The sequence below is a fragment of the Urocitellus parryii genome, chromosome 4 (genome assembly GCF_045843805.1).
Source record: "Urocitellus parryii isolate mUroPar1 chromosome 4, mUroPar1.hap1, whole genome shotgun sequence".
NCBI lineage: Eukaryota > Metazoa > Chordata > Mammalia > Rodentia > Sciuridae > Urocitellus > Urocitellus parryii.
Window position 1 is genome coordinate 140,320,341 of NC_135534.1, and position 25,700 is coordinate 140,346,040.

A 25,700-nucleotide genomic window follows, 5' to 3' on the forward strand; every position below is an offset into this window, starting at 1 on the left:
GAGAAAGTTGTTTTGAAAGGAAATTTTAGCATCAGTCAATTATTTCTTTAAATTTGATTTAAAAATATGCCTCATATAATGCTTTGAGGCTGCTAGATGTGTGCACAGCTTTTTGTAGTCAATTCTGGACCAAAAACAATGAAAAATTTGTGTTACAAAGATTCAATGTTGCTGGCAAAGCAGTTAAGGTATGAGGGTGATTCATAGAGTGTCTTTATAAAATAAGGCTTTAATGATCTTGCTCTTTCATTTATAGGATGCTGGAATATGGTATTTATTCCACAAGGAACCTACTGGGGAGTCCAGTGGATTGCAGTTCTTAGAGAAACCAGAACTCACTCCACTGGGTATATTTTATAACAACAGGGCCCATTCAAGTTTTAAGGTAGGTTCTTAAATTTTAACTATCAGTACATATGATTTACAGGGTAAAAAGATGAACTCTTGTGATTATGTTTTAATCCTTCTTGTGCTGCTGTAACAGAATGTAACAATATAGCACCAACTGGGTAATTTATAATGAACACATATTTATTTGGCTCATGGCTCTGGTGGCTGGGAAATCCAAGATGGAGGGGTCCCGTATCTGATGAGTGCCTTCTTGCTTCATTATCTGTGATACAAAGGCCAAGAGAAGGCGACGAGGAGCAAGAGTTTGAATTCACATCCTCAAGCTCTTTTATGAGTATAAGTCACTTCTTGAGCCTCCTGACCTAGCCCATACCCCTGGGCCCCACCTCCCAGCACTGTGGCAATGAGATTTAAGTTTCCAACACCTGTGTCTTGGGAGACATCTTCAAATCAGAGAGATCACAAAGAAAATGTCAGTTTTTGGTAAAACTTGTCATTGGAGAAAGTAATTTGTGTTCAAAAAGACATTTAACCTTTCCACTCTCAGCACTCTGTACATACACAGGTGTGCACAACACACACACACACACACACACACACACACACACAGAATTTGTTTACTTATGCCATGGACTTGATCCCCTTGTCTTCATCGTCTTCTCCTTTCCCTCCTTCTCTTTCACCTTCTTTCTAATCTTCAACATCTATGGGTTGGAATGTGCACGTGGGATGAAGTACTTATGGGGATTAGGAAGCTTGCATACTTCCTTCTGTCCATCACAGGTCTGGTCAAACATTCTTTTGGGCATTTAATACTGATTATATAGATAGTGAAATATTGTTTAAGAATATTTGACCTACTTTACAATGCTGCAGATCAAGTAACCTACAGGTGATTCAGAAACTTCAGTTTCTGTGGTATTTGGCACTGCCCCCTTCCCCAGTGCCCTGGAGATCAATGCATTTGTTTCTTTTTGTGTTTGAAAAGTATTTAAATATTTTCATTTTCTCTCTCTCTCTCTCTCTCTCTCTCTCTCTCTCTCTCTCTATATATATATATATATATATATATATATATATATATATATAAATAAAATGACTAAATCCTTTACTTCCATGTGACTCATATCAAAGTTCAATAAACTTTTTGGTACTGGGGATTGAACCCAGAGGTGTTAGCACACATCCCCAGCCCTTTTTATTTTTTATTTTGAGATAGGGCCTCACTAAGGTGCTGACATGACAATCCTCATGCGTCAGCCTCCTGAGTCACTGACTCAGGTGTGCACCACGGCACCTGGTTCAATAAATTCTTTCTGTGAATAATACTCAGATTCTTTAAAAACATGTGTTGTGATTTGAAGAGCTTAGAATCACTTGGTGAATACTTTGGAGAGGAGATAGCTTTGCTATGATTTTTGTGAGTTAATGCCTAATAATTTTTGAAAGTAACATCTCAAAGTAAAAAGCCTCAATTTTTAATAACTATAAATGGTACAGAAACCACCTGATTCTAATTAAATTGTTGATGTCATATGCCACGATGTAGTAATCTCTTGTTAATTATAGTAATAGTAAATGTAAATAATATGAGTGGATAATTAGGTTTTAGTTTGTTAAATTTGGGACTATGTTAGTGGATAATACTTATAGCTAAAGGCAACCGAACCCTTGGAGTCCACAAAAAGAAACCTGCCATCATTGAAACACACACACCAACCCCTATGACTTTGGTTGCTGATGCCTCTCGAATCTCTATCTAGTCCAGGTTGGCCATGTTTATGTGCCTGACTGTTGAGTTCCATTTTAGTGTCTCATGGACACGTTTAAAAAAATGTTCAAAATTAAAATCCTGATTTCTAGGCCCTGACCTATTCCTCAATGTCTGTTTCTTGGAGTGAAACCACTAGTCTCCTTGTTGCCCAAACCAAAAACCATGAGCCACTCTGGCTGCCTATCCTTCCATCCAGACATCTTATCAACTACTAAATCAACCGTGTTCTACCTAATAAAGTTCTCGGTCTGTCTGATTTCCTGTTCCTCCTGCCACGAGTCTAGGTCATCTTTATTTCTCTTCTGGAGGACTGAAGTCATCTTCTACTTCATTTCTTGTCTCTTTTCCTCCTTTGCAACTGTGGTTTCATCTTGTAGCTACATTGCTTGTTTTGTTTCTTAAGCTATCCTTGGTTGTGATAGTTTTTGAATTCTTGATTCCTGCAGCATATCACCTTTGTATGATCTGGTGTATATATATTTTAAAATACTTCTTTAGTTGTGGATGGACACAATACCTTTATTTTACTTATTTACTTTTATGTGGGGCTGAGGATCGAACCCAGTGCCTCATATGTGCAAGGCAAGTACTCTGCCACTCAGCCACAACCCCAGCCCCTGATGTGGTGTATTCTTATCAGTCCATCCAGAATTTTTCCCCCCATCAACTGTTCCATGCTCTCTCTCATCTCGACACTTTTGTACAAACTATGCCCTGAGTTTTTACCTCTGGGATCTTCAGCTGCTCCCCGCCTTCCCCTGCCATGCATGGTTGTTCTTTCCCATCCTGAAGGTTTCAGCTTTATGCGGTCACTTCTGTTAAGGAGGAAACATTCCCTCAGTGCTGTCTCACCCACGAAAAAGGCCGCATCTAGGAGCCGTTCTCTGCTGCCTTTCTCAGCCTTCGTCTGTTTTTTTTTTTTTTTTTTTTTTTGGCCATAAGCTTTTTGTGTTGGGTTATAATTATTTACTTAATTTCAGGTCATCCTGATAGTTTCTGCTTCAGTAACTGCACATCATATTTTACTTGTTAGCTAATGTATAACACTTGGTGCCTCTCGCAGAGTAGGCACTAAGTAAATATTTGTTGAATGATTGAATGAGTAAAATCATAAAAATATCCAGGAATGTCATTGTTTTTCATGCCTTTGCTCTGTTGTTTATCCCATTCCCCCCACATGCATTCTGGGTAGAAGATAAACTAGAACTTATTTACATGACTCGTAATATATGTAGGTGTAACTTGGGATGCATATTTATTTTAGTCCATTATTATGTATTTCAGGCTGGCTTATTTATTGACAAGGGTGTCAAAACAACCAACTCCAGTGCCGCTGACCCGAGGGAATACCTCTGTTTGGATAACAGTGCAAGGTAGAGCTGGCTCTTTTAACTCACACTCAAGCCTTATCTTGCCAAAGCAGAACTTTCCGAATGGAGCACATTGTGCTCTTTTCTCTGGCAACACATTTGGGATAACGATTTGAAAGTTTACAGAGGGTTTTGGAAAAACACTTCTCTGCTGTCCCAGGTCCTGAGTCTGGGCATTTATCTTACTGAAATGCCAACAAATTAATTGGTGCTTTTCTCCTTTTTCATTGTGATAAATTGATGTTAGAGGGAGTTACAGAAAGAGAAAGAAGAAAGAGATGTTGAAAAGTTCTCATATTTGGAGAAAAGTATGACTCATTGAAAAATAAGTTAAACTAAGATGTTTCATTTTAATCCTGAAAAACCAAAACATATAGAGTTTATGTTTTAGTGGTCAAAATGGAACATTGCATTGAATCGATTTCAAAGGGAAAGATCCCTGATTTGATGATCAAGCTGATTCTGGTTCAGTTGTTTGTGGCCTCAGATCCACATCCTAACCAAGCTCTGTGTTGCTTCCTACATAACCACAGAATGTGGTTGGGATATGGATCAGCATTTCAGCAGAGTTCTGTTACAACCTGTATGTGAGCCAAAATAAATAAAGGGTCTCAGATGGAAATAAAGTTTTCTGGGAAAGATGGCAACCTACGGTCATATTTGGTAGACATGGTATAAATATTATTTTTCTATACTTCAGGTTGATTCAACAGTTTATGGAGTTGAACAGGTGCTAGATTTAATGGGCTCTTTTAATAGAAATTTAAGAGAGGAATGCCAGGCCCATTTGTTCTTAAGGGAATAAAGGAGGAACCATACTGTTGGTTAATGAATCTAAGTGTGAAGCAGAATCCTTGCAATATATCACTAGGGCATGAGGTCAGGAGAAACTGGGGAAAGTAATTTGTAAATTACTCATCAGGATGCCTCATAGGTCAATTTGAGCAATGTAATATTTTAGAGCTGTGATCAGATAGCATCGGAAAGCCCAGAAATGATGGGCACTATTTAAGCAAAACACAAGATACTGTATAGTTCATAGTTAATCAACACATGAAATGGATAGATAGGGAAGATAAAATTAATAAAAAGGAGCATAAAGATGAGAACAAATTATGAACTACCAAAAGAATATTAGCAAATAAAGAAATCTATGTTAGAAGGTCTCTCCTGCTTTTTAAGAGTTTATTATAATTTGTAGGACTAGTATAATTTGTAGAACTAGTAATATGTACATTGCTAACTTAGTGCCTCCAGGTAACTCTTTAAATACAGCACAGTTGGCTCCTTTCCTTGCCTTCAAAAATCATTTATATAATTTAAATAATATTGCTGTGTGTGTATATATATGTGTGTATATATACACATATACATATAATTAATATATGTACAAACACAAGTGTGAATAGAAGAGTAAACATATTTAAGAATCCATTAATATTTTAACTAGATTTGACAATAAAATTCTACTCATTATGGCTTAACACATTTTTTATCAGAGGTTTGTTTATGGTGTTATGAAAATGATAATCTTTCTTCTGCATCCCATTATTTCTCTTACCAGTATGTAAGTGCTATACATATTGGTAAGGAACTGGACTCCATTTGAATGAACTTAGTATAGAAGATGAGTTATGAGACATTTGGCAGCTGTGTTCCATACGTTTAACTTTGCATAGACTAATGTATAGAATGTGTCTACCTGTATCCATATAATCCAGACATGACTAAAAAATGCTAAAACATAAATGAGTAGAAGACTAGTCTACAAATTAAATGCCAGGCTCTTGGGATCCAGAAGATACTGAGTTCATCAAAGAGGAAGTTGACTCACAATTAATCAGATGAGCCTTTCCTTGTCTTTAAGATGTGTGGGAACTTACAAGAATCCAAAAGTGGGAAATTTTAACTCATGGAAGCACTTGATTTGAAATTGAGAAATGTTATCTAAAAAATGACAGAATATTAGAACCACCCAGTACAGTTAAAGCAGAAGACAGTTAAGGCTGGAAGTGTGCTGAATCACATAGATGATGATGAAAAATCAGGACAGTTAGCCATATTTTCTATATACCACATGGGAAAGAAGATTAAAGGATATTGAAGCAAGTGGTTAATGACTGAATTATATGGATAGGGAGTTCAGAAGAGGTACGATGGCTAGAGCAGAAAATCAGATGTTTCTTTATGGTGGTTTTTTTTTTTTTTTTTTTGAATAGTTTCTACCTTGTATAGACAGCTTCCTTTGTAGAACTTGTCTATCTGCTTAATGTTGTATTATATCTGCACAGCTATTTGCAGCAAGTATGATGACAGATGAGTACGTGTTGACTCAGAGTCAGACTTTTTACCACTTAAGTCAGAGCTAGTTAGGGTAAAGGCCCTGGGTCACGTAATTGGATGGAATGCCCTGTCTGCACTGCTACCACCCTAGTCTGAACTTCCAGCATCTGCCTGAAATACAGCCTCCAGAATGGCCTTGGAGGCCATTTATTTCCTAAATAGCAGCCTGTAATCTGCTGAAACCTGATACCTCACTCCCAATTCCAAGCTTCCATTGGTCCCATTGCACCTTGAATGAAGACCCACATGCTCATCTGGCAGGAGCCTGCCCTCCAGCCCATCTTCCTTGCTTTGCTCTCTAGGGCTTGGAGTGGATGCTTGGAGTGGAGTGCTGAGCTCATGTGTGCCCAGGGGCATGGGCACTTGCTCTTCTTTCTACAGAGCTGCTTCTCACATCATGCAGTTAGTGAGCACCTACTGTATGCCAGTCAGTGTGGCAGTAGCATTATGCCAAGGCTATTTCCTGAATGTTTGATTGAGAATCTCAACCTGCTGAACTGATTTTTGAAAAGCTGTCTGTTTTTTTTATAAGTTCTTCCCCTAACTTTGTGAAGTAGTGGACTTAGGGGATTATTTGTTTGAGTCATTATAGTGGATAGTTTTTGACACCAAGTCTTTGACTTTTTCATTAAGGTTCTCACAAATGGTTTAGAGAGAAGAAAGAGAAAAGGCAAAAAAATTCAGGCTTTATAAGTAAATCAATTAAATACAATCTATTTTAGATTTAGACTACTAAACCCAGTTTTATTTCTACATCTGAATCATTTAACCAGTACACAATTCAAATGATTCAATTCACATATGTGTATGTTGAAATATTCGATTACTTTATGTGATTAGTTTACATCAGTAACAGGAAACCTAGGAGTCTGTGAAAACATGCTAATTTTCCTGGTTTAAGTGTGTATGTGGGTGTGTGTGTATTTGTTTTTAATGAAAATGATTTTTGTGTTTATAATGTTCTGTAGTGTCCATTCTGTAATCTGACTTAAAAAAAAAAAAGGTAAGAAGCTAAAAAGCAGTTCTGTGGGAAGTTGTGTGTAAATGAATGTTACTTTTTTTCTTTGATATTTGAAATATGAATTATTGTGTCTTAAGATGTTTGTTTTGGCCAAATTTAAATCCTGCTTCTTGATACTTCAGCTTATGACTATAAACAGCTCATTTTTATTCCTTTTTGTTTATTTATCTTTTATAAAATTGCCCTCTTTTTAAACCCTCAGGTTTCGACCTCATCAGGATGCAGACCCTGAAAAGCCACGAGTTGCTGCTGTCATCGACAGACTTATTGCTTTTAAAAACAATGATTATGGAGCATGGGTGCGAGGAGGGGATATTATCGTGCAGAATTCAGCGTGGGTATTCTCGGCCAAGTTATTATCTGATGACATGTATATATTTATTTTTAAGTGTTTTTTTTTAAACCAATAGGATGAAAGTATGGTGGTGATTCCTGGAATCACATTGTTATTATTATTTTTATTAATAAGACAAGGTCTAAGGAAGTATGCTAGAGTTAACAGACTGCAAATATTTGGAATCGTCTCATTCTTGTGCTTTTATTGGAACTGAACTTGTCTGGTGACATGAGAGCTTTGCAATGAGACTGAACAGAAGCTTAGGATTTAACTTTATGTACTAATGTGGTTTATGTCAGAGCACTGAATATTTGAAACTACCTGCATTTTTTTCCCCCTTCTTGGAAAGTCCTGAAAGTTTTTCTGATTTTTTTTTTCTCCATTGCCATTCAAAGCAAAGCTGTATAATTCCACCTTACTGAGACTATTGACTTATTTCTTACCATGACTTGAAGCAGGAAGTTTCTCACTTCTTTTTTTTCTACTTGTTTGAAGAGAGGCCTGATGCAGGTTGAGCTAAAGGTTTGGTGTTCAACCATCTGGAAAGAAGATTTTGATTTTTTTTTTTTCTGGCACTGACCATTAGCTTCTTGGCATTTCACCATCATTTCTAACTTTTATCACCAAAGTGGGGAGGAAATTGATATTACACTAAATCTGTAGAAATGACTTAGGCAACACATATTATACATTTTTGAAAAGAATACTATGATCTAATTATTTCCAAACAATAATTCTAAAAATAATAATTTTAGCTTGCACATGCTGCTTACTATGTGTCAAACACTATTCCAAATACTTGAAGTTATTTAGTATATTTAATGTTTCAAGGATTCTCTGAGGCCTGGCATGATGGCTCCTATCTGTGATCCCAGCAGCTCCGGAAGCTGAGGCAAGAAAATGGCAAGTTTAAAGGCAGCCTCAGCAATTTAGCAAGGCCCTAAACAACTTAGCAAGACCCCGTCTCAAAACATGAAGAAAGAGAATTCTCTAAGGGTGATTATATTATTTATTTCAGCTTATAGATGAGAAAATCAAGGGAGAAAAAGGTCAAATAACTTGCCCAAGGTCACACAGCTAATAATTGGCAAAGCCAGGATTTGAACCAGGTGCCACCACTTCACAGTTTGTGTTTCAGTGTGCAGTTCAGCTTCTGTGTGATTGGAGAGAATAAACATGGGGACTTCCTGGATTTCACAATTATGTATTAGGGAATTATCTCTTATGCGGTAAATTAAAGTGTTCTGTCATCATCTGTTCTCTTACAGATTTGCAGATAATGGAATAGGACTAACCTTTGCCAGGTTTGTAATTGCTTAAAAATGCTTACTTGATTATTATAAAGCTAGGTAAAATTACCCTAGATTTTTTTCCAGGGATGGGAGGCGGGTGGAGAATAGAGTAGATAACCCATGGAATGTTTTATTATTCATGAACATTAAAAAAAAAAAAAAGTTAGCACTCTCTTTCTGATACCACTAGAGGGCCAAAAATACATTTTTATTGACTAATTGAATTCATACCAAAGCAGTAGGTTAATCTGGCTGGAATTCCGCAGAGGAACAAGCCAGTCATAATTTTTGCTTGGAAGAAAGCATTTGAGATTTAGACTGTAGTTTTTAAAAAGTAGGCTATGAAAGAGAAAGAGAAACAGGAGGTTAAAAACAAAATATTTTTCCTTTAGAAGCTGCTTTAATTTAGCATTAAGAACTAAACTTTTTGTGTTAATATTTTTCTCTGGATGGTAATCATTGTTGTCGCCATGTTATTATCTCATTTGCAGTGCTGTTGCTTGAGACCAATCAGTTGTGGCTACAAAATTAAATTTCCTTTGTTTCTGTGTAATTCGCAAGGCACTTAATAATTTATAAGAGGTATTTTCACAGTTTAAAGTCAGTTTCTGGTGATTCGATAATCATTGAATTGAAAGTGTAGTAGAAAAAAGGTATTGGCTTTGAAGTCTTTGTTTTTTTAAGCTATTTAAGTTATAGTTTGCATTCTTGTGAGGTAAACTTGAATTTTTTGGAGGACTAGGGCTGATGACTGTCTTCATTTTAACAGTGATGGAAGCTTCCCAAGTGATGAAGGTTCCAGCCAGGAGGTATCTGAATCCCTCTTTGTTGGGGAGAGCAGGAATTACGGTTTTCAGGGTGGTCAGAACAAGTACTTTGGCATTGGAGGAATAGACCAGAAGCCTCGGACATTACCTCGGAATAGGTAAACATTGCTTTGGTAATAGCGATTTTTAATTCAAGCAATAGAAGGAAAATGTAACACTGAAAAATTTTCTGTAATAATTCTGGATAGATTAGTTCCTACTGTAACTTCCTATCTTACTGTTGCTCCTGTTATTATCATTGTGTATATTATCCTCATCAAATTTCATGCATTAACTATTAGTCATTTCATAGATTCTATCATTGATTTTATAACAAGGAAGTCTACCTTGTTTCTTAATTCTTACATAAGACCTTATGTAAGCTGGTGTTTTTTTCTTTATTTTTCTTTTTACTTTCTTGAGACATAAAAAGTTGCCAAACCATAAACTATGACATTAGGTCAGTTTTCCCTCGGTTTGTGATGTTGGTTTTCAGAAATAGCCACTGGAAAAAGGAAATTACCTCTTTTGAAAACGAGTCCTAGAAAATAGGAGATAGTTAATGCCAAAATTGACTCAAAACCCCACCACAACTGTATAATTCACAGTGTTTGAGGTGTTAGGGGAGGGGCAGACTTTTGGCTTGTTTTCTGTCAGCATGATCAGAGCCATTAAAATAGTACTTAGCACTAGAAAGATTCTTCAAAGCTTTTAGAAAACTGTTAACTAATTAATCTCTACTTCAGTTCTATGAGTCTTCAGTTCTGGAGTCGTCCTCATTTTATTTGAGAGAAAACCAGGTAGAGAAAAATCAAAGCATGTTCTAAAGACCTCAAATGTAAGTTTATGCCATATTCATCCAGAATCAGCTCCTTAAAGGAGTGCGCTCTCTGGATATTGGGTCAGAGGTAGGAGAATTGGGCAAACAGACTCTCAACTTTACTAGTTTCTGGCAAAGGGTGGCCTGTGCTTAGCTTCTCTGCCCTTGTGCCTGGCTTCCTGAGACTCTGTTTTATTGTGGTGGTGCTGGGTATTGAGCCCAGGGCCTGCACATGTCAGACTAATCCTCTGCCACTAAGATGTACCCCAGTGGTGCTTGTCTTTGTGGAATATTGAGCATCAGGCTATGCTATAATATGTAGAAATCCCATGGAAGCCACTGGGAAAAGAACCTAATGAATTTTTTTAATAGCTAACATAATTAGGCTGCACCTGCCTCTCCTAATAGTGTAGATGGAAAAAAAAAAAAAAAAGGAGCCATATTGGTTGGGGAATGGGCTGCAGTATCATGGTGGGTGATTTGATTTCATTTTTTTTTTAATTGGACATTGTCCTCCAGTTTGATTTCAAATTTGTTTTTGTTTGCCCAGAAAGATTTTCAAAACGAATTTCACATTGATGAATGGATTATTTTTGTTGTACTGATTTTTATAATATTTTCTGTGAGGGAGAACCATTTTGAGTTATGTGCTTAGAAACATAGCACGATGCATAGGTTTTCACACAGAATACTGGGTTTTCTTGCTAGGGTGTATGCTTTTGTTGTAGCATATCGCCAAGTTGTAATTAGTTACTGTAGAAATCTTTGCAGTGTGATTGAAGAATTCAACAGGAAATTAAACTTAAGGAATTGAGAATATTATAGGATTTGTATATTAATTCTGGCTAAAGATTTATGATTAGTAGGCTAAGGAGAAAGGAAGGATATGAATACAAAGAAGTTCTCAATCTAGCCAGCCCTTTGACATAGCAAGCCCTGAGGACTTAAGCTTTTTACTTTTATTTATATCATTTCACCCTTTTACTGTCATTTAGTGGCTTCAGAGGAGGTTTTTTGGTGCTGGGGATCTAACCCAGAGCCTTAGGCACTCTAGGCAAGTGCTCCACAATTGAGCTTCACCCCCAGCCCTCAATAAATCATCTTAACTGAGTTGATGCAAGGAATCCAAAGTCACCTCTATAGTGAGACCTCTGTTCTATCCAAAAGTAGCCTATCTTCCCCCAGTCTATTGTGTTTATGTCTTTTTCTCTCTATTGCACTCAGTATCTGAAATCTTCACTTTGTTTTTTTGTTTATCGTTCCCACTGCAGTATATATTTTATTCCAGGAGGGACTTGTTTTGGTTACCACTGTACCCTGGAATTATGCTTAGCGCTTACAGGATATTTAGCAGTTTGAATAACACAAATAAGTGCTGGTCAAGAGGCAGGCCTATCTGCATAAAACAAAATCTTGTATTTTAACAGGACATTCCCAATTAGAGGCTTTCAGATTTATGACGGGCCCATTCATCTCACCAGGAGTACTTTCAAAAAATATGTGCCAACTCCAGATAGGTACAGCAGTGCAGTTGGCTTCCTCATGAAGAATACCTGGCAGATAACCCCCAGAAATAACATTTCCCTTGTGAAGTTTGGTCCACATGTAAGTACATTCTTAAGGTTCCTACACATGACTTTAGTGGGAAAAGAAGGGATAACAGATTCTGAAGGACAAAAACACAAAGGGTTTATACTAAGTCTTAATGTTGGGGAAGAAGAATACATGCAACTCCTAATCCCATTCACTCTTTCCCATTGAGTTCAAGGCAAGAACAGAAGTCCCAGGTGACTTGGGGTATCTCTGACATTCAAGTGATAATCTTGATTAGGTAAATGACTTAAAGTGATGACACAGGGGGCATGTCACAGGAACATGAGGACTTATGATTTTGGGAAATTGAGTATAATAAACTAGTACTATAGCCCCATCTCCACTAGGAGGATTTGGGACCTATCTGGTATTTTACTTATGTGGAGCAGTTTTTCTGGGTAAATGGAAGATAAAAAATTGGGGACACAAAAGAATGCTGGGAAGTGTGATCAACATTGTGTTCTGTTATGAACTGTTGGGTGGATTTTATAAAAATTGCAAAGAAGACAGACTTCCATTGTTTACAGTGTAGTAGCCCATAGAAGTGAATTTCTTAGCAGTTTCACCATTTCCCTGTTGTCAGTAATACACAGGACAGTCTGATTATGGACTCGCAGGACTTTGCCATCTTGCCAGGTCCACGGTGGTGGTGACATAAGCCCAAACTGGAGAATAGCTTAAAGTTCTCAGTTCTCTCACTCATGTCACAAACTTTATGGTTGACCACTTTAAAATAAAGCTCAAGATAGGTTTATCAGTCTCTATCTAGTTTTCTAAAACAGCTAAGGCATAGAACTGAGGTGGGGCCAAAAATTAGGTTCTCAGCTTAATTGGTTGATTTTCTTTTGGGTGACGTGACCCCAGGTTAAGAGGTAGGCCATACTAAGAGATGTTTTCCCATATAAAATAAGTAGGAAGATTTTTTTTTCTTCTTCTTCAGTGCTAGGGATTGACTCCTGGGCCTTGCTGGTCAAGGCTCCTCCATTGAGCTACATCCCCATCCCTTTATGGTGAACCTCAGAGCACCTCTCCTGTGTGAAGGTTGGCTGTTTGCTTACTGCCCATGTGGACTTCCCCATAGTCCTCCATGCATAGAGTTCAGTGACCACTGATGTGGTCACATTAAAAAGCCGTTTTTGAAATGTTGCATTTATTGTGAGAGTCGTAATGTTAAATTATAACAGCATAAGACCATGCATGTCGGTTAAGTTCAGTGGTTCATCCTGCTTGGAGTTTTCTGTGGTGGTGATACTCTGGGAATAGTTTCTAAAAGAAATAGTTTGCAAAATTTGTTCTGCATAAATAGGTAGAAATTGTACTATGAGCTTTTCTCAGATTTAACCATTGGAGGCACAAAGGAAAAAGAAAGCTGTAGAACTTAAGAACCTGGACCTACTTGACTACAAACTTCACTGTTTTCCAATGAGTAGCTTTATCTAAATGATAAATATCCTTGGGTGATGTAAGAATAAAGAAATGTTAGAGGAAATCAGTAATTTTCCACAAATAAGAAGTAGCTATAAACTGTCATCTGCAATCTGCTTTGCAGGTGACTTGTACATATTTAGTAAAGGCTTTAAATTAACCACCCGATATAAAAATTACTGAGCTGGGCATGGTCAGGTTGAGGAGAGAGAGACAGCAGTCTACACATTTCAGCAGATTTCAGTGAGTTCAGTAGTAACCCAGATATACTAAGCTACTGCTTACATGATATATCAGTTTTGAACTATACTTATTTTTTGGTGGGGAGGGTCATATGAATAAGTAGCTAAAGCTTTTGGGGTGAAACACATTACTTAGCTCTAAAGAAATACTTTAATAGGTCTTTAGTTAATTGAGGTATAATTTGCATGCAGGGAAATACATAGGTCTTATGTGTGGAATTTATAATTTTTGGCAACTCTATATATACAACTTCATAGTTCTTTTTCTCTCAACTCTGTTCATTTCCCTTACCATAATTAGTTTTCTCTCAACTCTGTTGGTTTCACTTACCATAATTAGTTTTGTCAGAGCAGGTTAATAGTTTTCAGTGGGGGGAAAAAAGGGAATAAAAAGATGAGATTCAATATTTGCCAATTGACCTCTGTAAGGCTTTAGACATTTTTCCCCCAAGCAGGCTATTAATTAAGTAGAAAACTCTGATTGACTGGGTGCCATAGTTACCAACAATGAACCCTAACTCCAAACTGTTTTCACTTTAAGGCAGTTGTATGATGGGCAGGCACTTGGGTCATCGAAGGCTGATGCCGAGATGAGAGGAGCCCTTATTTTGTGATGTCCTTGGTTTTCACTGCCATCAGGTCTCTCTGAATGTCTTCTTTGGAAAACCTGGACCCTGGTTTGAAGATTGTGAGCTGGATGGGGACAAGAACTCCATATTCCATGACATTGATGGCTCTGTGACAGGGTACAAGGATACTTATGTGGGACGAATGGACAACTACCTGATCCGCCATCCAAGCTGTGTCAACGTGACTGAGTGGAATGCAGTGGTTTGCAGTGGGACCTATGCCCAGGTAGGCCCAGAAGGCAGTTGGATGCTGAGTCCTCAAGCTTCTCCTAGTGCTGCCTCTGTGAGGAGGTCACTTCAGCTTCTTGGTGTGATTGGTGCTTTGCCAAGAGTGATTTTTTTTCAGGGGTTGGGGAGTGAGTTTTACTGAAAGCCACCTCAGTTTAGCAAATGAAAAAGTGATTTGTAGTGGGACAAAATGATTCACCCTTGTTGAAATAGGTTTGAAAGATTGCTGTGGAGAGAACGCTTGTGTTTTGGCTCTTAGGTTTCTCGCCCTGTTCCAGCCCTGTCCCCTTAGAGGAAGTTTTATCCTTTGCTTTCAGGGACATATTTCTTTACTTAATTAGGGAATCTGACTAAAGTGGGAAGTTCCTCTCTGGGAGGTGACTCTGATGACAGACATGTGAATACAAGGAAAACATTTAGTGTGTGGAATGGCACAGGAAAGTCAGGGCTCTAAGCTGCGAAGGTTATTTTGACAGTGAGATTTGAATGGAAGAGATTATAGAACGGAGGCACCAACAGCCCAGAATTTTGAAGGAAGCAGACCCCCCTTGCCCGCTCCCATATTCTAGACAATGAGAGGTTAGGATTTAATAATAGACTGTCAGGGGAGATAAAAGAATAAAGGAAAGGGGATGATTAGAACCTAGGGAAATTAAAGGAAGAGCAAAGATCCTTTAAGTGGAATTGGGCTCTGAAAGCCCCCAAGGCAGGGAAGAAGCCCTCCTGCCCCTCCATTTTTTTGGAAGATGCTCTTATCCCGTCGTCTGGACTCTTCCTGGGAAGGGACCAGTTTTGTGATCTTTCCCCAAGGCCAGCCTCTGCTTGCTTTGCCTGTTAAGCGTGCATTCGTGGACTCTGCCTGTCCCTTCTCTGAGCACCCGGAGCTTACTGTATTTCTACCACTCAGGCTTCTGTAGTTGGAGCGTCTTATAGTGGAATTGTTCACCACTCTTCTGACTTTGGATCATGACTGTTAAAATATGTGACTTTTACATTTAAAAACTTAAAAAACAATTTTTGGATTCTGATCTATCAACAAGGACAAAGGGCTTGAATGTGATAGAGACTGGACAGTGCTTCTCATTTATTTTAATGTGTTATTAGCTTCTGTGTTATGGCATTTCTCATTACCATGAAGGAAAAAAAAAAAAAAACAGACCAAAAGTAATATAGGACTAAGTCCTGGGGGACAAGGAGAGAATGGAAAATTAACTGCAGTATAATACTGAAAAGAATGTGGTTCGAAAATATGATTTTTTTTCTCTCATTTTATTCTTAATCAGAATTTCCTTTGCTTCAAATTGTTTGCCCATCTGTACTTAGGAATCTATGGCCATTCTAGAATTAAAACTAAAGCAAAAGCCAAAAATAAAAAGCCCTCAGTCTTTTAACAGCTACAGTTTTCATTAAATTTTTTTGTCAACCATGTATATTCACATGCGGGTATCTGTCAGCTTTCTTAAAGTGGTAGATGCTCACTGATGAAAATTATTATGAATTTATGAAGTACATGGTTATGATAACTCATACTTTATGAATTAATTTTAATAATAAATGTTATATGTATTTTTCATTTATTTTTCAATATTTACTCATAAATTATTTATCCCTTTGGGTTTTTAACATTATTTGAGGTAGGAACTTGATCTTTCTATCTTAACAAAGCAGAAGAGTAGTTCCATTTGTACTTGTAGATGCAAAAAAAAAATAAGTCATCAGGGACCTCCCAGGAGACTCTGGGAATGGTAAAACTGCAGGTCAGGAGTTCTCGCCTGAGAATTTGTAATTTGGGCTGGAAGTTCTTATCTGTAACCATTTGTTCTCGCTTAGAAATAACGTAGCAAACATTTGTAGGCAAAAGACAGTAGCATCTGAATCCCAAGAAAGAATAGTTATTTTATAGCTGTATGTAAACATTTTTAAATGGCATATGAGCTCTTTGCATACCTGATGCATAAAGATACTCAGGAAGAAAGGTGGTAACAGAGAATTAAGGTCACTTTTGCCACCTCCAGTCATCCTTGGGCAGGAAGTGGGGGATGTACATGTCTGCCTGCCCACCTCCCCCCAAATCAAATATATGTCAAATATAAATAAAAGATTTAAGAAAATAATATATATTAAAGTATATATTACATGGGTATTTAAATAAAAACAATCAGAAATATTAAAAGTATGTTTTCCATCTATTTTTAAGTCTTTAAGTGGTGTCAGTACAGAAGAGTTATAAATTTGTCAGACATGAACAAAAGAACATATATGTAATTAAGTCATTATAGACAAGATTGTAAGAAATGGCGGAAAAAATATGGAAGTATTCTTCATTAAGCATCAATATTCTCCAAATGTTTTAATACTTCTGGAGAATTTAGTTACTGGATACTGCTTTGTTTTAGGAAATTGTTCTGAGGTTTGTCCTTTGGAAGATGCATTTGTGGAAGGTTTTGTTTTGGCATGAAGAGCGGCTCGAATGCCACTGGAATAAATTCAAGATTTTCAAATTTGTCTCAGCTTAATGTTTTTCCAGTTGCTGCAGAGTACTTTATAATTTTTTTTGAATGGGTGAAAAATGATTTCTTGGGCTAATGTAGGTCATGGAAAATTGAAAGCCAAAGCCCCAAGATATATAAATTTTCCATCTCTTGGTTTGGAGGAAAATCTCTTACATTTGAGTTGAGGGTATCAGTTTTCACATTAGTTTACTAATTTTTTTTGCCCATGTGTTCTTCAGATTGAGGGATTTCATGACAGGCTGAATAAGCCACAGGAGTTTTATATTCTGATGAATAAGCTGGCCTGCAGTGGTGGAACTGATGATGAAGATCTTGGCTAGCAAGAACGCAGGGTCTGTTCTGACCACATCTAGTTTAAGCAGGCTGCATTGTTAAGTGTGGCTTAGGATGTAGTTGGCCACTGCTCATGCAGTCTGGCACAGATCACAGAATCTCTCTTTTTAATGTAGAGACCTTTGACTTTGTGCTAGAAAGATTTGTATAGTTATTTCAATTTTCATCCTCTTTCATTCAGTTCTTATTTGTTCTTTCAAGGTCTATGTACAGACATGGAACACACAGAATCTTAGTATGACCATCACACGAGATGAGTATCCATCCCACCCTATGGTACTCCGGGGGATTAACCAGAGGGCTGCCTTTCCTCAGTACCAGCCTGTGATCATGCTGGAGAAGGGCTACACCATCCATTGGAATGGGCCAGCACCGCGGACTACTTTTCTATACCTCGTAAACTTCAACAAGTATGTTTCTTTTACTGTCATTTCAAACAGTTGAGCAAGTACTGACTTAGTGGAGAAAACAATAACATATTTCCTTCCTATCAAGAATGCCAGTTTCATGTACTTTGATCCTGTTGTGGAGAGGCTGTATGTTTTGTGTTGATGGAGTAAAGAGATTATTTATATAAATTGGGTCCTGTTATTTTGAAAACATTTCTTTTTTTCTGAGACCAAGGTATTGTGTACATAAAGCTATTTAGCAATAAGTTTTAAGGTAGGCTGCTGAACTTTAAGTCCCTGTAGCTGAAGTTGGAAGAAGTTTTATATGATTTTCCAAATGGGCACTGGTAAAATTAAAAGATTTTTGATGCCAAGTTTAGACTTGACAGAAGAAAGTGGGTTTGATTGGTAATATCTGCTGTGGGTAAGTGGAGGGAGTTGGGGTTTAAATGCCCTGACTTAAAGCATGATTTTGTCCCTTCTCAGTTGTTTGTCCCAATGATATCAAACTCAATCCAAGTTGATATGTTTACATTAATTTACGCAAGTGTGTCAGTTGATAAAAAGAAAAATGAACTCATACTAGATGTGCAGGAAAAAAAACTGAATGAATAGATAAACCCAAACTCTTTTTCCCCTGTAGTGGGTAGAGGATATGGCAACTAAATCTGCCTTAGGGAGTGGGGCCAGGCTGCAGTCAGAAAGTGATACTTTGGTCAGTCTTGTTACAAAATCAGAGTTGGGACAGGGCCTACTCTACCTGGGGAATGATGGATTTGGTGAGATGGGAACATAAGGTGACAGGAAAAGTGACCCAAAGTGAAGTCAGATAGGAGAAAGGGGACTACAGTTGTCCTTCTGTGTCCTTGGGGAACTGGTTTCTAGGACCACCCACCCATCCATGAGTACTAAAATCTGTGGATGCTCAATGCCTGTTATACCGTCCTGTATATTTTAAACCACTTCTGGATTACTTATAAAACCTAATATGATATAAATGCTATGCAAATAATTATATATAGTTTAAGGAACAATAATAAGAAAAGAGTGTGTTTTCACCACAGCTGCAATTTTTTATTTTGAAAATATTTTTGAATTGGGGTTCGTTGGTTGAATCCTGTGAATGTCTACTCTGCAGATAAGGAGGGCCCACTGTATTTTGAAGGGCAGGAGCAAAGACATCTAGATCTGTAAAGCTGTTAGCCTGTGGGGTTCTATGAAGCTGCTCAGATATGTGCCTAGAAAATTGCCATGGCTCATTCACCTGACTGGTCATAAAGCTCTGACTCGTCGGACTCTCTTTGAACACCCAGTTGAAGTAAACAGAGAGGAATAGAACTTACAGTTGAGCTATAAATAGGTCACTTCCAAGAATGGGTGCTCATCATGGTGGGTGCCCTTGCTCTGAAATAGTTAGGCAGATGGCACGTGCTCTACACTGAACCATTGCTTCTCTCTAGCACTTCTCTAAAACTTCCCATGCTCATTCCTCACTCTGCCTTTTCCCTCTTCATCCCTGTTGGTTCAGGCTCCTGATGTCACTCAGATCTCTACTGCTTTCTACCCCCACAGATTATGACTGAATTCAGGCCATCATCAATCCCCCCGCCTTTTTTTTTGGGGGGTGGGTACTGGGGATTGAACTCAGGGGCACTCAACCACTGAGCCACATCCCCAGCCCTATTTTGTATTTTATTTAGAGATAGGGTCTTACTGAGTTGCTTAGCATCTCATTTTTTGCTGAGGCTGGCTTTGAACTCACGATCCTTCTGCCTCAGCCTCTGGGATAACAGACATGCCCCAGTATGCCCGGCTTCCATCATCATCTCTTTCTTGGAACCCTCCAGCAGCCTCTTTCTAAGTCTCCCTGTGTCCGATGCTTAGTCCACATTGTGTTGAAGGAGAGATTTTTTTTTTATTTGTAAATTTAAGCTTATTTCAAAACTGATACATGAAAGCATAAGCATTGCACATATTTATGGGTTACCACATGATGTTCTGATACATGTATGCATAGTGTATTTAAGTCAAGTTTTACATATCTATCTTCTCAAGTGTTTATTGTTTCTTTTTTTTTTTTTTAAAGAGAGAGTGAGAGAGGAGAGAGAGGAGAGAGAGAGAGAATTTTTAATATTTATTTTTTAGTTCTCGGCGGACACAACATCTTTGTTGGTATGTGGTGCCGAGGATCGAACCCGGGCCGCACGCATGCCAGGCGAGCGCGCTACCGCTTGAGCCACATCCCCAGCCCAAGTGTTTATTGTTTCTTTATGGAGGAAATACTCCTTTCCAGGGTGAGATTTCTTAAAGTCCAATCTGAGACTGTCAGTGTGTTCCAGAGAATTCAATAAAAGAAACAAATAATAGTCGGGGAGGATTGGGAAGAAATGTCAGTGAGTGATCGGTATTCTAAAAAGTTACATGGAGCAGGATTATGCACTTGAGGTGAAATGTTAGAATCAAATGATGCAGGACTGGGGACGTGGTTCAGTGGTAGAGCTCTTGCCTAGCAAGCAGAGGATTCTGGGTTCAATCCTCAGTACTGGGGGAAAAAATGCACAAGTTCTGTATAAAGTACTGTGCAAGTTTTCATCGCATATTAAGCAAGTAAAAACATTTTCAAGTGAAAAAAGGCTGAACCTAAAAGTTTCAAAAGTCCACATGGGCCTAAAAGTTAGTCATGCTTTTCTAGTTTAATTAGGTAGAAGTTATAAAAATTATGTGATGAGGAGAGGCAAGAGGAAGACGTGGGTAATTTCTTTTTCCAAATTTAATATAATTATAGAGTAATCATAGACTTTGTCATAGTTCCACTTCTGAAAATAACCCTTTTAAGAGTTATAAAACCACTGGGCACAGTGGTGCATGCCTATAATCCCAGCGACCAAGAGGCTGAGGCAGGAGGTTTGTCATGTTTAAGACCAGCCTCAGCAATTTAAGGAGGCCCTTATCAACTTAGTGGACCCTGTCTCAAAGAGAAAAAGAAAAAGAAAAGGGCTAGGGATGTGGCTCACTGGTGAAGCACCACGAGAGTTCAATCCCCAGTATGTACCCCCAAAAAGAGTTAGGAAGCCATACTCACTTATTTAACATAATAAAGAAAGTACAGCAAGAAAAACATTAAAAAAAGAAAATTGAAAAAAATCTGTAGTCCTAGTTAAAGGGTAGCATGTAAACATTTATATTGTTCTCTTCTTTATCCACACTCAGATTTTCCTGCACATATGGATGTGCAGAAATTTTCTTTAACTGCCCCTTCTTGCATGAATATTAGTGTTTCTCCTGTCCCCTGCTCATTTCCTAGTATAAATACCTCATGGAACATCTCTATTTGCATTTCTAATTATTCATCAGTGGGATTACTGGGTAAAACTTGTGTGACAATTTAAAGGTCTTATAACAGATTGAGAAAGTTCTTTAGGAACGATGGAAAAGTTCTGGAAATGAAGAGTGGTGAGGCGTGCACAGCCAGGTGAATATACCCAATGCCGCTGATTGCTACAGCTAGAAGTGGTTAAAATGGTGAACAATAAAAAGATGAAAAAAAAAAAAGCAAATTATTTTAAATGACTTTTTAAAAGGATAATTCAATATCTAACGACATTAAAAATACTAAGGTAATTTGGTGATACACATCAAAGGCATTAAAAAAGCAATTCTGCCTGCCACTAGAAATTTCTTAATATTATTACAAAAGATAAAAATATATTTATGAATAGAAAAAGTCTTCAGAATGATTTTACCATTGTACACTTCCACCACCAGGCTGTTAGTCTTTCTGTCTCAATACACTCATACCCAATCATCTCAGTTGGCTTTATTATCCATTTGGAGTATCTGAGTATATTTATTCAATGTTTATTCACAGTCTCCCAAATCCTGTTGAAACCAGATTTTTTTTTTCCTCTGTAGAATATATTCTGCAAATTTATTGCTAAGAGAAATGTGGGCAACAGATAAAAGTAGGTGATTGGTTAGTATGTCAGGGTTTGGGATTTTCATTGTTAGTGGCTCAACATACAGTGGAAATTTAAGAAGGAATAAATTATAGTTAAAATTTATATATGCCATGATTCCCAAAGGATTTTAACTCAAGTGTGAATTATAATTTTTTTTAATTGTATCTCCTTTAAAGGAATGACTGGATTCGAGTAGGCCTCTGCTATCCATCAAACACAAGTTTTCAAGTTACCTTTGGCTTTTTACAACGGCAGAGTGGCTCATTATCCAAAGTTGAAGAATATGAGCCCGTGAACTCGCTGGAAGAACTGCAGAGGAAGCAGTCTGAGAGGAAATTCTATTTTGACTCCAGCACAGGGTAATTCAGTTCCACCAGGGCATGAGAATGAATGCTATTTTTCTTTAATGGTGAAATTACTAGTTCTTCATCGTAGCCAAGAATTGCCTGTGATGTGATAGCTGTTTAGGAAAGCAGCTGATGTGGGTGCTTCTCTGCACATTGTTATTAAGGGTTTAGAGGAGAACTAGAATGACTGGTTATTATAGCTGGCAGTAGGAATTGAGTGAAGATGTTTGCTATTTACATATTAAGACAATTTAGGGAGAGAGGTTATCTTTGACAATGAATAACCAGTGACCCAACTGAAAATGAAAATCCTTTTTTCTTCAAGTCCAAAGGTAGTTATTTTTACATGTGATAGAGTTCAGATTTCAGTGGAAGCGCATTTTTCTCCTGCTGCTGCCTTAAGGTTGTCTTTCAAGTTGACCTTGAGTTTTTGAAGGTCACTGTATAACCATAGCATATTTGCTTTCAACTTTCTCTAGGCTGCATCTTTCCACTGTTTAATTCTAATCCTGTTCTCCTGGGGTCCTGTTGGCTTTGTCTGCTTTTGTCCAGTTACAGTCTCTCAGCCTGTGGGTTATGGTAGGCTTGACCTCCTGTCTTATTCCAGCAAGTGGCATGCTCTTTCAGTCTCCATCCTTAAGCTGACATTCCAGCCATATACCATTGTCTAGGTACTGTAAAGACATTAATGTAAATAAGATGCATTTCTTTCACAAATTCACAGTCCATTGAAAGATGTGGGCATGCAAAGCAAATAATTAAGAGAGTGAAAGATTTAAAGGCTGTAAGTTCTATAATGGGATATTTAATGTGCCTTTGTGGATACTTATCCTAGAGTAACCAGTGACATCCTGATAGGGTGACACTGGACCTCCCAAGGAACAATTAGGAGATGGAAAAAGAGATGGGTGAGGTTTGCAGGCGGAAAGAACAGTGTGCACAAATGCATGGACGCATGGAAGAATGTGGCATGGCATGTTTGGGGAAAGGCAAAAAGCTCAGAGTGGGGAGAAGGGTGGCAGGATTGATTGGGGGAAGAAAATTAGGGTTCAATTGTTGAGCGTCTGGTTGGCCTTTGAAAAAATTTCAACTCATTTTCTCTCCAGGACCTGCAGTGACCAGTGTGATCAGCCTAAGTTTTTTCTTAATAATCATCACTAATTTTCAATTTCTAATTAGAGTCAAACCATCTACCTGCATTTTTATTCTGTAGATGACAAATTCCACATTCCCAGTTGTTTTTTCACAAAAATAAATGGAGTACCCAGATTTGTAAGGATAGTCTGGTAACCACAAATTAATGATTTACCTGAATAATAAGAGGTAAATATTTTCTGGTCTGGGTATCTCAAGAATCCCTCAGCCTCTGAACAACAATTTTGTTTTAAATTCCCTTTATTTTTACAATTTTAATTATATTTCAGAAATTACATTTCAATCAGGTCCCTGACATTCTAAAATTATTGGATGTTAAGTCAGTGACTACCTTTTTAACTCTCTCTTTCTCTCTCTCTCTCTCTCTTTTCTTTTCTTTTTTTTTTTTTTTTTTGTAGTTTTAGATGGACAGAATGCCTTTGTTTTATTTATTTTTATGTGGTGCTAAGGATCAAACCTAGTGTCTCACACATGTAGGCAAGCACTCTGCCACTGAACTACAGCCAGCCCAATTTTTTACCTCTTAATCACAACATTGCATTGTTCAGTGACCTCATATTAAAATATGAATCCTTTTTTACCTTTAAATATTTTTTAGTTGTAGCAATAGCTTTATTTATTTATTTTTATGTAGCTCTGAGGATCAAACCTAGTGCCTCACACATGCGAGGTAAACTCTCTACCACTGAGCTACAGCCCCAGCCCAAAATATGAATTCTTGATTACTGGTTATCAGTCATTTTGTCAAAGTCCTTTAGAATCTTGACTTGCTTTGGTTTAGAAAGACTGGGTTTGCAGATAGATATTGGACTGCTGCCTGGTTAGATTTTTCTGTCCATTTTGGCAGTAGGAGGAAAAGTTGGAGAGGGTGGAACTGTTGATTTAGACTGAGTTTTGCTCAGTTACAGACTGAAGGACCCCAGGCCCATGTGCTCTTGGAACACATCACAGGAATTGATTTGAGACTATCTTGACCATAGCCAAGCAGAGTTGTTGTTTTATGACTTCAGTTTTGTACCTTAAACCAAAATGATTTATGAACAAAAAGACAAAAAGAAGAAGAAGAAACCACATCAATTTAGGAATCCTAAGCTCAATACAAGTATACAGTTTTCTAAGGAATTTTTGAGCCAGGCCAAATTCCATGCTCTCAGATTACCTATTTAACTAATTTAAACCAGAAATCAACTTTGATATCTTCCAGAATGACTGAATCAAAGAATTGAAATATTTTCCAAAGCAGTACTGCATTTGACTTAATACCCTACAAGGACAGGGAAGAAAGAGAAACAATTCGATTGGTTTTGCAATTAATTTTTCTTCTAACAAAAAGTTACTTATTGGAGAAATCCCTTTGGCTGTGAGTTGATTTGAGGAATTTTATAAGTTTTTGAGAGGAAGTCTAACACCAAATGGGTTGCTCTTTGCTTTGTGCAGGTTACTGTTTTTGTATCTCAAAGCCAAAAGCCACAGGGATGGCCACAGTTACTGTTCATCTCAGGGATGTGAAAGAGTCAAGATCGTGGCATCAACAGACTCAAAAGACGTCAGTAATTGCATGGCCAAAGCATATCCACAGTATTATAGAAAGCCATCAGTGGTCAAGCGCATGCCGTCCATGCTCACCAGACTCTGTCAAGGCTGTGGCACTCACCAGGTAAATAAGGAAGAAGAGTGGGCTGTGGTCTGGGAGCAAAAATCAGGGGGTTTCTTTGGAATAGGAGCACTTTTCTTTGAAACGTATGTGTTACCAATTTATAAACACTTGCTGGTGTCTCCTAAATTGGGGCCTATTCTAGAATGTGATCCTTATAAGAAGCAAAGTAGTCCAAAGTAGTCCAAAACTACAAAAGTACCTGTTCCCTGTGAGACATCAGTTTACTCTGATTAGCTGTGGCTTTTATAGTTTGAAATTAGAGGTTACTATATTGGCCATCCTTTTTTCTTTCCCAGATTTGATTCTGTTACCATGTTGCTACTTGGTTTATACATCAAAAAGTGATATAAAAATGCTTTGTTTTATTGGTAGTGTGAAATTTCTCCTCAAAATGTGCAGCTTGTGTGAGAATTGTTTCCTTTTTTTTTTTTTTTTTTTTTTTTAGGTGAAAAGCCACTCTTTAATTTTGAAGCATGTGCTATTAAATTTCCTTGTAATTCAAAGAACAGACTGACTTTGGTTAGAAGTGAAAAATGCTTCCTTTGATAGATTTCTGATTAGACTACTATATTTTAATAGATCTTGGGTCAAAAATGGCAGTGGAAATAAACCCAAACAATGTGCTTAAATTCCACATATGAATGGGTTCCAAAGGAATCCGACCAGTTCCAAGTGAAAAAGAAATACAGAATGAATACTGCCCCGACTCATTTTTAGTCTTCACAAAACAAATATGGGCTAAGGTAATCGTCCTCAAAGTGTAGCCCCCCCAACCAGCAGCAGCAGCATCTCTGGGAACTTGTGAGAAGTGGGAAATCTTGGGCTACCCCAGTCCTACTGAGTCAGCAGCTCTGGGTCAGGGGCCCAGCAGCCTGCAGCTTGTCCTGCAGGTAATTCTAATTCTATTCACATTTGAGTTCTACTGAAGATGGTTTTTAGAGCAAGAATTGAATTATCACAGAAGTGCATACTTATACGGAGAAAACTTCTAAAGCTTGAGCTTTCATTTCTAATCAGCCTGATGAATTTGAGGAAACAGAATCTCTCACTGCATAAATTCTTTATTTCATTCTCTCTTTTCATTTGTTTTTGGCTTTGTGGCAGAGAAAGCAGGGA

General features: G+C 37.7%; 1 protein-coding gene across 2 annotated transcripts in view; it reads left to right on the plus strand.

Annotated features, from left to right (window-relative positions):
* The window catches only part of Cemip2 (cell migration inducing hyaluronidase 2), a 76,022-nt gene that overhangs the window by 39,230 nt on the left and 11,092 nt on the right, over positions 1 to 25,700 (plus strand). For both annotated transcript variants that reach the window (XM_026389259.2, XM_026389260.2), the window contains 10 exons: positions 257 to 385; positions 3,410 to 3,498; positions 7,062 to 7,193; positions 8,465 to 8,500; positions 9,258 to 9,413; positions 11,542 to 11,719; positions 14,014 to 14,229; positions 17,279 to 17,487; positions 21,602 to 21,784; positions 24,365 to 24,584. In XM_026389259.2, coding sequence (XP_026245044.2) covers positions 257 to 385; positions 3,410 to 3,498; positions 7,062 to 7,193; positions 8,465 to 8,500; positions 9,258 to 9,413; positions 11,542 to 11,719; positions 14,014 to 14,229; positions 17,279 to 17,487; positions 21,602 to 21,784; positions 24,365 to 24,584 — 1,548 coding nt within the window. The remainder of the gene's footprint in view (positions 1 to 256; positions 386 to 3,409; positions 3,499 to 7,061; positions 7,194 to 8,464; positions 8,501 to 9,257; positions 9,414 to 11,541; positions 11,720 to 14,013; positions 14,230 to 17,278; positions 17,488 to 21,601; positions 21,785 to 24,364; positions 24,585 to 25,700) is intronic.